This window comes from Arachis hypogaea, chromosome 9, assembly GCF_003086295.3.
Source record: "Arachis hypogaea cultivar Tifrunner chromosome 9, arahy.Tifrunner.gnm2.J5K5, whole genome shotgun sequence".
NCBI classification, from domain to species: Eukaryota; Viridiplantae; Streptophyta; class Magnoliopsida; order Fabales; family Fabaceae; genus Arachis; species Arachis hypogaea.
In genome coordinates, this window is record NC_092044.1 from 89,781,397 (window position 1) to 89,795,362 (window position 13,966).

Below are 13,966 nucleotides of genomic sequence, written 5' to 3' on the forward strand. Positions count from 1 at the left end.
GTTCCCAGTACGGTAAAAGTGCCAAATAAAAACTCAATAAGCATCCTAAACTTCCTTTCACCAAATATTCATCCTATGTTCTCGCTAATCCATAAATAGGCAACTGTCATAAGGGAATGCTAAATCTAATTCATATTCCTCATGCTTCCCAACTTTCTAACTCTCCAACAAATCAGAATCAGAATCTTAAACAAAACCATCACCAGCTATTATGTCTCAGCAATTCTATATCAATACCTCATATCTTCATCTGGAGCAAGTAAAATCACTTCACTGCGTCTACTCAGGGAACTCAAATTATCTCATTCAATAATCATTATTTTAAATTAATCATATCATTACTCCATCTCAACAAGAACAGCCCTCAGCATCAACCGACACCATCATGAGAGACCTCTCAGTTGTACAAACACAAGCAATACAGGCAAGTAATACACAATTAAAGTATAAGTAAAGCAAGTAAAAATTAATCATGTAGCATAGCATATATGTACAATTTGGCAATTCAAAACAAATAGGAAAACCCAAACAAGTCAAACATATGCAAATGATGAACGCCTGCCCTATGGCCGATGAGTCTCATCTGTCTGTTATAAAGCCAACCGAACAAGTCCTGGTAGCTAACCAGGGACGGAACACCAAACATGGAGCAAGTGGGACAACGCCGCAACCCTTACATCTTACCCGCGTACCCGGAGCAAGGGACAACCTTACCACTGCCTCTTACTCAGGCGGTGTTATAGTTCTCGAGCCGGAGCAAGCGGCAACAGAACACAGCCCTTGCATCTTACCCAAAGCCTCGAACTCTTCCGGAGCAAGTGGATAATGCCACTGCCTCTTACCCAGAGTCACATTCAGAAACATATTTTTATTATCATTACAATTCATTTTCATACATCAATTGATTCACAATTCATACCCGGAGCAAGTGGATAACACCACTGCATCTTACCCGGTGTCATTGCCTCTTACCCAGAGCAAATGGATGACACCACTGCGTCTTACCCAGAGGCATATCACAATCAAATTCAAGTTCATTTTCATTATTATTCCAATTTTTTTATAATCATTCATTCATTAATTCATTTCCCATGCATTCTCAACACCTCTACACTTCTTAATCATATACCCGGAGCGAGTGGTCATTTCCACCGCCTCTTACCCGGCACCTCTATCTCTTTCAATCATATGCATATACATACTCCACCATAAATCAATATTTATCACAGTCATCCGGCTCACATCATAATACACAACCAGCCATAATTCACTAACAAACACAGCCCTTCGACTCATGGCATACACAGCACTCCCACCATCATCCTTAGCAACTCATACAATCATTATTACTTTTCATTCATCATTGATTCTCACTTTACTTCATCCACAAGTTACCACATGTCCTAGCTTCTTTTCAATACTAGGCATACTATAAAGATTTAGGACTTAGATGATGAAAATAGAGGCTTAGAAGTCTGAAATTCGACTTTAAAAACTCAAAAATCAACTTTTATTGAAAAAAGGGTCACGCGTGCGCATCGCCCACGCGCACGCGTGGAAAACGGAAAAAGGAAGAGACGTGTGGGCGTCATCCATGCGCACACATGGAAAGCAAAGAGGTAGCGCGACGCGTGCGCGTCAATCACGCGTACGCATGGGTGCGTTTTGTGCTCCTCGCACAAAACCAACACACACCAGCACAACTCTCTAGAATTTTCTACTGAGCACCTGCATCAATACAGCGATGCATATGCGTCGGCCAGGCGCACGCGTGAGAAAGTAAAAATCGTGAGTGACGCATGCGCGTTGGTCATGCGTGCGCGTCGAAGTACGTTTTACCAAAAATTTTATTATGTTAAAAAGCTGCAGGATTACATTTTCAAACCCCAAACTTCCAACACACATAACTTCTTCTAAAAAATTTCTTTTTCAACCATTTCAGAATCGTTGGAAAGATCATTGAAAGAAATTTCATAAAAATTCAATTTTGAAGAATTCCTAACCCCGAGAACCGAGTTACGGACCGCCGAAATTGGTCAAAAGTCAGTTTTTACCCAAAAATAAAAATCACCAATTTTTCCAATGTTCACAAGTCAAATTCATTTTCACTCATCTAAATGACCACAACCCAACCACATTCACATAATTACACTCAATCAAAACCAAACGTACCTCATCTACACAATTCAATTCAATTTCGTCACCTTTCACTCCTAAATTCCTAATTTCTTATTATTCAATAATCAAACTAATTATTCACACATTCAATATCTAAAATCCATCCAATCTCTTATATCATCACACAATACACACATCAACTTACCTTCCTTACCTCTTTACAGTCTCTGGCCCAAGCTTTACGGCCTTCGGCCCAAATTCATAATTTAAATGTATATTCCACAAACCAATATTCATTATCCAATTCATCAAATCCTTAACATACCAAATATACAAATTCACACAATTCTCAATCCAATCATTAATTTACATTACATATCATCTATGCATATTAGTACCAACTATTTATACAATCTAAACTTAATCCTAGGGGCATCTAGCATAGAAATTCTCATCATACCACATGGTACTTAAATAAAACTTAAACCGTACCTCTTGTAGCCAAAATAATTGAGCTTCTTCTTGGAAGTCTCCACCAACCCTTAGCTCCAAGCCTCACCAAGGCCCCACAAGTAATATCAATCTTCCAGTTGTACACCAAAATCACCCAATACTCTAACATAATCAATTTTCACACTTATAATCAACCTAGGGTTCATGAAATTGATAAATCACAAGGATTGGGGGTTCCTTACCTTAACCCACGAAATTGGTTGATGGAACTTACCAATGGGTCATACTAGAACACTTCTAAACAAACAAAATCATAAAATCACTCAACACCCATAGCCAATCACATTTTCAGAGGAAAAAATCAAAACTGGACAGATAAGAACAAAATACTCACCACAAAACTTAGATAAAATTGTAGAGGATGAGAAGAGCGACGTGTGGCCGTAAACGGCTCATCAATTGGAGTTCCGGAAAAAAAAGTTATGGTGATTTGAAGATCGAAGAGAGTTAGGGTTTTGATTTCCCTTTTCTCTCTTCTCTCTCACCGTGGAACACAAGAATGGAGGGAGAAATAATGCTGAAATGGCCTAACTATGTTGGGTCTTGGGCCCACTTGGACCCAATTCACTTGGTTTAAAATTGGGCCAAAACCTTTAATATTAGAGTTTTAAATCGTATTTTAAATATTTCTATTTTACCAAATTATAAATTCTTATTTCTTAAAATTATTCAATTCTAATTAATTTTCTCAGCCACAGTACCAGACAGATCACAGCCGGTACTGCTGGTCAAATTTTCAATGTCCATTTTTATGCAGAAAACTATGTTTTTCGACTCAGAAAATTTCACTGAGTCTAAATACCATATTTAAATTATCAAATTTTGATTGCTAAATTTTCTAACTATATTCGCTCCTATTTAATTTATTATTTAATTAATTATGGTTTGACCGGGTTTTACATCCCCTCTAACTCTTTAGTTAGTTCATAGCTTTAATGGTGATAGCTGTAAATGTGCATACAATTTATCTTTTGTTTTTCAATTTCCAAAATTTTAAACTTACAAGTTCTTTCATCTCTTTATTTTAGTGGGTGTTGTGAAAACTTTGACTATGAGAATGGTAGGACAAGTAGACACCATTCTTCTTTTCTTTAAAAAATTTACAAAGTCAAACCATGTCTAAATTACCTATTTAATGTAGCTAGAAAAAAGGAAATTAGTATATAAAATGATATATTAATATATGTCAAGAGGAAGAGTCTATTAATATATGTTAAGAAATTAATAATGAAAAGTATAAATAATTGAAAGAAAAAACATGCATTTTTATATTTGAGGTCAAATTAAGATTTCACAGTGAATTAAACAAGACAATGCTCATGCTTTCTTCAATGTACTTTAATTTGTTTATTTGCATAAATCGTTAATGACTTGTTGACTAAGTATAGACATTATTATTTAAAGAGTTAGACACTTAACATACTTTGATCATTTTCAAATGTAAATAGAGTATATGCAAAATTTGGATTAAATCGCTGAAGGTAATTATTATTTGCTTGATATAGGTTTCACAAGATAATTAAAATTCTGGCAGAAAACTCAAAGTTTGGATTTATTAACTTTTACTTTTTTATTTAGTCATATCTTTGGTTTTGATTTGAATTTTGATAATGCTTTTATACTGTTTATGTAATTCACTGTAACTCATGCTTTTACATGTATATTTGAATGTCCATGCATATATAGTTGCTTATCGGCATTTTCTCAAGTTCTATATGTTATATATATTTGAAAATTGAGAAGCTCACAAAAAGGTATTCTATGTTATTTTATTTGAATACAAATTTGTTATTACTTTATATTGAGGTTGTTTGTTCAGAAAAATATAATTGACGAAGCTATTGAAAAGGCATGTTGCTCCCAACTATATTCTTTAAACTTATTGCTATTTCTTTTTCTAAATATAAATTGAGATATTTTTGCTTAATGTGTCAATTTAATCCCTTATATTTAATGTTTTAGAATTTCTGTTGCTGTTTTATATTTTGATAATAGTATAAGTGATACTCTTGGTGGTACCCAGTTTATTAAGGATAGGTTGTTACACAAAGAAATTAAAGTTAGACGCAGCATGTCAACAACTTCAAACAGGATCTGCGACAGCTTCATCAGCGCATCAGATGGATTTTTAGAATCCCCCTCCAATGATACTGGTGCCCCCGCAAATTCATCTTTACTTCCCTTTTGACCACCCCGTACCGAACCACCGCCTGATCCACAAATTTGCACGAATGGTGCTTAACACTTGGAGCCGGACGATGACGACTTAGACCCAGAGGAAGATGAGGTAGATTCTTTTGAGCAACACGTTGACAACCTGTTTGCTGCATCGGAGGCTCTGAAGTGCAAGGACGCAAGACCACCAAGTTTTGGGATGTTAAAACAATTGGTATACAAGAATTTATCCCATATATTTTTGAATGTGTAATTTTTATATGATTTCATTGCATCTTGGCCACAGTGATTACTCACAGAGAATAAGTATAATTTACAGAATCCGATGGGACATTCAAGCAACTTCGTTTGAGTGTGAAGGAGGCTATGAAGCCACCTAACAGTAGGAAGATTGTACTCAGGTTCAACGAGAGACTGTAACCAGTTGAAAATGAAGCTAGTATACTGAGCGGCGTTCTCAAATTGCTGGGATCTGACTACACCAAATTCCCAATCTATGAGAAGGAATGGAGAAAGGTTCGCTCTAGGGATAAGATCTATAATGAATGTGTAAAGGTAAAACGTTATATTTTTTGTAGAGATCCAAAATCTTAATTCGACGCCTACTAACAATTTAATTTTACTCTTGCAGGAATTGTTCCATTTTGAAGAAGATAGTGGACGAATTATCAAGTGTACAATATTAAAAATACTAGGAAGGGCTTGGAAGGACACGAGGAACCATTTGTATCATCACTTTTACAAATCAGATCTGACTCTTCAACAAAATATTAAAGGTCGTCCACCTGGAATTACTACAGATTATTGGTGATGGTACCTTTATTATTGCAACAGAGAAAAAACAAAGGTAAAATAATTTTTTTATCATACTTGAAAAATTCTATTTATGTTACATTGAGTTAGTCAGAAATAGTGTCTAGTGGCTCTTACTTTTGATGACATAACAGGAGAAGTGTAGGAAAAATGCTGTGAATCGATCGAAGCAGTTATACACTCATACTGGAAGATTGAAAAGCTTGGCTAGGTTCAGAGAAGAATAGGTAATTTATGGTTGACTCACTTTTTGAACCTTCTCTATACCTATTCACTATTTAAGCTATACTGTTGCAGTCGGAACGACAAGGGCGTCCAGTTAGTAGAGGGGAGTTGTTTGTCTTAACGCACAAACAGTCTAATGGCTCTTATCTCCATGATGCAGCTCGGGCTATTGGTGTAAGTAATGTATTGAGAATCGCTATGTTATTTCTCATAGATTTTGTTTGTTAAAATTGTGTTGAAAGTTTGTTCGGTTAGCAATTAGCTAATAAATACTTATGTTCGCTTATCTAACTGTGTAGGAAAGAATTGCGGAGATTGAGCAACATGATGAATCATCTAGACTGTTGCCTCAGAATGATTCACTTGCTCAAGCTCTTAGAAAGGAGCACCCAGGTAGAGTGCGTGGCATGGGTATTGGACCGACTACTAGTCAAGTGTTCGGTAGGAATGTACATCAGCCGAGCATTGAAACTCAAAGGGAGGAGACCCAAAGGGTGTTGCTTGAACTACAAGCGGAGCTGGCGGCTGAGAAATTAAAAAGGAAGGCAATGGAGGATGAAGTAGCAGTTGAAAAGACGAAAAGGTAGGCAATTGAGAGTCCTTTGATACGTCTAGTTCAAAGGCAAGGTGGGGAGCTATCACCAAACATAGCTACATGGATGAGTTCATTGGAGGGACAGAGTAGAGAGTAGGACCAAGGATTTGAAATTTATTCTTTAAGTTAAATATACACTTTTTTAATGTTGACTATGTAACTCTTAGTAAGGAATATATTTTATTAATATTTAGATTAATATGAGTATTTTTATCAATTCTGCCAGTTTTCTTTCGCCCATTAATTTATTCATTTGGTAACAAAATAATTCAGTTTTCTAATATCAGGAAAAATAAAAAAATAACAAAAAACAAATAATAATACCTAGTATATTCAAATCAAAAAGAGGGTTAATTGCCAGTGCATAATTTGGCTTTTTTGCGGCCATTTAGACGAGAAAATAACGGCGATTACAAACTGATCGATAATAAATTTAAATTTTTGGAACATCAGATAGCGGCGGTTTCAAAACCACGAGAAAGTACAGTCGACTAATGACTAATTGCTAGTAATTATATTAATAACTATTTTTATTGTCACTAAAAATAAAATAAATAGTCGCTAAAAATAATTTTTCTAGTAGTAACTGTATTATTTTTTTCACCATTTAATTAATTGTTATTTTGATATGTATGAATAAGAATTCATATATATACAGGTTCATCCATCATTCATTCATTTTAATATTTTACATCAGATATTGAGTATATATATCACACAAAAGCCTCATATAAAGCAATCTGTTTGTGAAATGAATACATTACAACCTAGGTAATAATAGGCTGATATATATGTCTCAACCTATTTTTTAACTTGCTCTCAAAGAGCTCTCAAAGAAAATTAATCAATTCCCTCCAGGCCCTTCGGGTAGATCCATTAGCTTATATTGATTCTCACCACTTCAGCTTTGCTGGGAAATACTATAAAAGCATCCAAAAAGAAAAGTAGGAACGTCACATTAAGAAACAAGAAAAGGAATTCAAATAATAATCCATCTGAATTTTGTGCCCCACCTTGTCAATAAGTGATTGATAGTATGGCTTCACTTTTTCAACGTCCACCAAAACTTTGCTTTTGCTATAGAGATCATATTTACTACATAATACATATAATTATGCGTGATGTTATTAAATAGTAATTATTTACTACATAATACATATAATTATGCGTGATGTTATTAAATAGTAATAATACCAAATGCTGTGTGCAAATTAATTGTTATATATATATATATATTAGGAAAAGGACTAACTTGAAAATGTGAAGCCACTTCAAGTTCTCGAAATCTTCTTCACTCATGAGATGAGTATATGCTCCCTCCTTATGCAAAGCTGCAAAAGAGTTTTAAGCTTAATACATTGTTATTGAAAGAAAATTCTAAAAAATAATTATGATTTTTTTTTTTGGTTTACAAAATAAAACGAACTTTTGGGCCGAACAAAAAATGCCTTCTTATGACATAAAAGGAAAAGCACATAGTAAATAAAGATACTTACGATAAAATGAGTGATATCTAATAATGAATAACCCAGGTGAAGGTAAAGTGGTACCATTTTCCTTTGCTACCTATAAATTCAAGTGAAGTATAAATTTATTATATATCTTGAACAAAATAATAAACAAATTATATATAAATTGTAACTATATATTTAATTACTCACCATATACATATAGTCATCATGTCCCCATGACATGAGTACATTGTTTAATCCACACCCTTTACTATAAACTCCTTCTTTAGTGTTATAAGCAGGATTTTGGCTATCCGGGTTTTCCTTAAAATACTGAAGCATAGGAAAAGTTTATATTATTAGTCGGTGATAATTTTAGATTAAAAAATATTATTTGTACATTAAAATTAATTATTATATATTATGTATAAATATATGTGTAATTTAATTTATTTTTAATGTATATTTTATATTTTAATATATATTTTATACTAATGATCGATTTTAGTATAAGTTTAACAGGATTCAGTGGCGGATCCACGGGGGGACCTAAAAAATAGTAAATAGTAATAATTAATAATATTAAATTTTTTTATATATAATATTAAAAAAAATATAACTTACAAAATTTTATAAATTAAAAAAACTAAAAACTGCATTATGTATTAGATATTTGAATTATTGTTGCTCTTGTTAACAAATAGTCCATTCTAATAATTAATAAAAATGGTTCTATTATACTAGCCCAAGCCCATACTATTAATTAAAGTAACCCTAGTACATTTTTCAAATATTTGTTTCAAACTATCATAGGCATAGCGCCACTTTTCTCTCTCTTTTAGTGATTCCCAAACTTTTGGTCTTCTACTCTTCTCATTCTAATTTTCTTTCCATACCAAAACAAGACATACGAAGAAAAACCATTGAAGAGAAGTGAACAACAAAATATTAACCATTGAATGCACAACAAAGATTCAAAGAGGTATATTTCAATTTTTTTTAAGTTAATGACAATGTCAAGTATTATTTACATTATTTATTTAAAATAATTAATTTATTTTTTTTTTATAATGGACAGTGTTCAAAGATTGAAGTGAGGACAAAACTCAATAGAATTATTTTTTTGTGAGACTTGGAACAAAAAATAATCAGGTAAATCAATAACTTTATTTTTGGTTATTATATATTTGTGTTTCTAAAATTATTTGTTATTGCTCAATAGGATTAATATTTTTTTTAAGAAAATAATATATATGCAATTATTTTTGTTTTTTTTGTTAGATAGTTCAAGTTAAGTTAAAAATGTCAAAGATGAAAACAATTCACTCATTTTTCAAGAGAAAAGAGAGAATATATGATGAACAAAATTCAGCTTCAGATTCTTTGAGTAATGTTCAAAATATTATTGAACAACCTGTGACACAACTTGTTGAGCAAGATATTCAACCCCCTACTTCCAAAATAGCAAGGACTGAAATAGATCAAGTTAATATTGATACATTGATGCGTGATCCCGGAAAGCGTCCGCAAATTTGGAATTATCCTATCAATCAACAAGATGAAATCCGTAGAGCATACATAAAGTTTGGACCATATCAATTTATTATGGATGAGTACCCTCTTTCTGGTCTAGAAAGTCATCCTCGTCGTTTCAAAGCTCATTGGTTTAAGAGTTTTTCTTGGCTAGAATATTCGCCAGAAGTGGATGCTGCATTTTGTCTTCCATGCTATTTATTTTCTAGAAAATCAAGTCCATTCACATCAGGAGGATTTCGCAATTGGAAAAAAGTGAATAATGGAAAGGATTGTGCATTTTTATCTCATGTGGGTAAATCTCTTAATTCTCCTCATAATATTGCTGTTAAGTCTTGTAAAGATTTGCTTAATCAATTACGTCACATTGACAAAGTATTGGCTAAGCAAAGCTCACAACAAGTTTTAAGCAATAGATTGCGTCTTAAAGCCTCTATTGATACTGTCAAATGGTTAACGTTTCAAGCTTGTGCTTTTAGGGGACATGACGATAGTCATGAGTCTCAGAATCGAGGAAATTTTCTTGAAATGTTAAAATTATTAGCTTCTTACAATAAAGAAGTGGATGCAGTTGTTTTGGATAATGCTCCTCAAAATGCAATATACACATCACCTTCTATTCAAAAGGAAATTCTACATGTTTTTGCTAGAAAGGTGCAAAATGAAATTCGCAATGAGATTGGTAATGCAAAGTTTTGTTTGATTGTTGATGAAGCTAGAGATGAATCTAGAAGAGAACAAATGGCACTTGTTGTTAGATTTGTTGATAAGCATGGATTTGTCAAAGAAAGGCTAATAGATGTTGTTCATGTCAAAGATACTACTTCTGCTACTCTAAAACAAGAGATTTGTTCTGCATTATCTCATCACAATCTCAACATTCAAAATGTTCGAGGTCAAGGGTATGACGGAGCTAGTAATATGCGTGGAGAGTGGAAAGGGTTACAAGCTTTAATTATTCAAGAATGTCCTTATGCATATTATGTTCATTGCTTTGCTCATCAATTACAGCTAGCTCTTGTTGCTGCGGCTAAAGAAGTTGTTGATGTTCATGCTTTTTTCCAAAGTTTGAGTAATATTATCAATGTTGTGTGCTCTTCTTGCAAACGCAATGATGAATTACGATCTGCTTATGCAACTGAAATTTCCCATTTAGTTGCAACTAATCAAATTGAAACAGGAAGAGGAGCAAATCAAATTGGCACATTAAAAAGATCAGGAGATACCAGGTGGAGCTCTCACTTCAACTCAATTTGTAGCCTTTTACGTATGTTTGGAGCAACAACTTCAGTTCTGGAAGATTTGGCTACTAATGGATCTACATATTCTCAACGTGGTGATGCTACTTATGCTCTTAAATCTTTATTATCATTTGATTTTGTTTTCATTTTGCATATGATGAAAGAAATCATGGGAATCACTGATAAACTTTGTCAAGCATTGCAACAAAAATCTCAAGACATTTTGAATGCTATGCATCTGGTTTCTAGTACAAAGTCATTGATTCAACAGTTAAGAGATAGTAGTTGGGGAGCACTTTTGGAGAAAGTTAGTTCTTTCTGCAATGATCATGCTATTCAGATACCTGATATGGGTGCTTCTTTTAGTGACATAATTCGGTCTCGTCGTAAAAAGGATGTTGTCACTGTTGAACACCACTATCGTGTTGACATTTTTACTAGCGTGATAGATTTTCAATTGAAAGAGCTAAATAGTAGATTTAGTGAGCAAGCAACCGAGCTCCTCATACTGAGTACATCTCTAGATCCTAAAGATGCTTTCAAGTTATTCAGTGTTTGCAACATATGCAATCTTGTAAAGAATTTCTATTCTTTAGATTTTTCTGAGCAAGAAAAGATTCAATTGGATTATGAGTTACAACATTATGAACTTGATGTGGTTAAAGCTCCAGATTTTCAGAATTTGTCTACTCTTGCTGAATTGTGTCAAAAATTGACAGAGACAGGAAAATCAAATATATATCCTTTAATTGATAGATTAATTCGTCTTGTTTTGACTCTTCCTGTGACAACAGCAACAACTGAACGGGCCTTTTCAGCTATGAAGATTATTAAAACAAGGCTTCGAAACAAGATGGAAGATGAATTTTTAGCAGATTGTATGATTGTATATATTGAAAAGGAAATTGCTTCAAAATTCACTTCAGAGATGATAATTGATGATTTTAGTTCCATGAAGCATCGTCGAGCAAGTTTAAAAATATCAAAATCTTAAAGTATGTAGTTGAACATTGACTTTTATATAATATAATTACTTTTTTGATATATATGCTACAAATCATATTTTGTTAATTTTTTGTTATATTTTATATTTAATTGGCCCCCCTCTTATGAAATTTCTGGTTCCGCCACTGACAGGATTGTTTAAGAAACATTAAAAAAGGGGGTCATTTTTATAGTTTTGTTAGAAGAAGGCTACCTTGTGGTGAACATTTTTTTCATCAAAGGCACAACCGACAGGAAATGTATCTCCTGCAAATATATATATTTAATCATTTGGTTAAAAATTTGAATTTAAAGTAACATACCAAAACTAGCTAATTGGGAATTTAAAGATTGATAAAATAATTATACATGAAATATAGGGATGTGTCTTATTTAAAACATTGTAAATTGAATAAAAATAATTACTACACAAATATTTTTGTAATTAATTATTTACACTCTCTCAACCTTATTGTAATGAGCTAATAAAAATTTGGTTTTGTATTAAGCTTTTAAAATGATAATTAATTTTAAATATTGTAATTAAATTTTATTTTTAAAAAGTCATAGTCAAAATATTATTCCATTTCAAAAAAAAATATCATAAAAAATAAAAAATATTCTTACCAACAACAGCCCATTGAGGAAGCTCACCAAATTGAGGAAGATGAAGAATCTTTCCTAAATCTGAAATAAGCAAATATTCATTTGTCAATTCATATTAATTATTTATCAATAATAAAAAAAAAATAAAAACAAAAGGACAAAAAATAACTAAAATTAAACTAATTAACCTTTATAATAGAAAATTAAAAAAAATCTTAAATTTTAAATTTAATTACCATGGATGAGAGCAGTTAAATGTAACCAATCCTCGTTAGGATAATCTTTTCTAATAGCTTCTGCAGTTTGTAACAAATGTTGAATTTGAGGTTCATCCAAATCAGGATCACTATCATCCACTACTTCATTCAGCATCTCACAACATTCCCATATACTCATTGCTGCTTTGTCCAATTTTTTATAGTGCTCCCTCATTTTCTTTACCTATATTATTAGCAAATGGAATTTTCATAAATTAGCATTGAGCTTTCATGTTATTGTGTATTATTAGTATATATAAACATGTTTGAGGAAAATAAGAATTTCGCTTACAAAATCGTATGTCTGATTAATATGTTGCAATCGATAAAATTCTTCCACACCTTTTTGTCTTTCACTTTCAATATCATAATCCCTGCCAAATAATCTTATTAGAAGACTAATTTTATTTTGATTCTGAACCATTTTTATAAATTTGGATGTATATTGTTGCATGATATATGTAAGCTTTTTAAGAAGAGTTATGAATTTGTAAATTATTTTTTATAATTATCTAATAATATCTATTATTTTAAATGACTATTTAAACAGTAATTATATATAAAAAGTTGTTATATTTATTGATATATAATTTGGTATATATATAAAAAGTGTTTCACTTTGTGATCAAAATTAAATTCTTTCAAAAATGAGAAAAAATCTCAGTTTTATTAAGACCATGTGGGTCACAAAGATACAAAAATTTTCTCGCCCTTTATGTAGTAAAATTAGAGCAAACTAAGTTTAAGTTAGGTTTTTTATTTTTAAATTATATTGACATATGTAATTAGTTGCATATTTAACATTTAAAACAAAATTAAATTGTTAAAAATATTAGATAAAGAAATGTAGCAATTTATATGTCATTTCTATTACTAAAAAAAGTTAGAGTTTAATTTTAATTACTAAAAAAATTAACATAAAAAATCTTTAAAAAAATATCTATTATGCACAATCACATACATTTTAAGTTTAAATAAGACTTTTACACCAAAATTTATATTAGATATAATTATTTATATGTCTTATTATATCAAATTAAATCTTGTTAGATGAGTGATTTTATGTCAAGTATATGGCGTTGGCTGCTTAAAATCATAAATTTTAAATCAAAGAAATAAAAATCAAATAAAAGAGAATATTGAAAGGGGAACCGAAACCTGAAGGATTGGCCAAATGCATTGCTTTCTGGGGCCTTAAACGTTCTGTCCTTTGTCGCCGACACAAACTCACTGATTTCTTCGGTGTGCACATTCTTCTTCTCCTCAACTTGGGACCCTAGAAAAAAAAAATTGAGATATGGAATTTTCTACCTAGAAAAAAAAAATAACGCTCCAATACTTTTTTTTTTAAAAGAAGAAGAAAAACATAATCAAACCATGGGCAGATTGCTCAGCCTGGATGGCCATTGTCTCTATTTCAAATAAGCAAGAAGAAACACAGGACAAAGAAGCTTA

General features: G+C 31.9%; 1 protein-coding gene across 1 annotated transcript; it reads right to left on the reverse strand.

Moving 5' to 3' along the window:
- Positions 1-7,332: 7,332 nt before the first annotated feature.
- Positions 7,333-13,918, reverse strand: LOC112711194 (inositol oxygenase 4-like). The gene is made up of 11 exons (XM_025763798.2): positions 13,888-13,918; positions 13,670-13,787; positions 12,804-12,885; positions 12,491-12,695; positions 12,276-12,335; positions 11,863-11,915; positions 8,101-8,223; positions 7,936-8,005; positions 7,692-7,770; positions 7,453-7,534; positions 7,333-7,359 (listed from the first exon to the last, which is right to left on the reverse strand). Exons 1-11 carry the CDS (start codon positions 13,916-13,918, stop codon positions 7,333-7,335), a joined length of 930 nt encoding a protein of 309 aa, XP_025619583.2.
- Between the last annotated feature and the right edge of the window lie 48 nt (positions 13,919-13,966).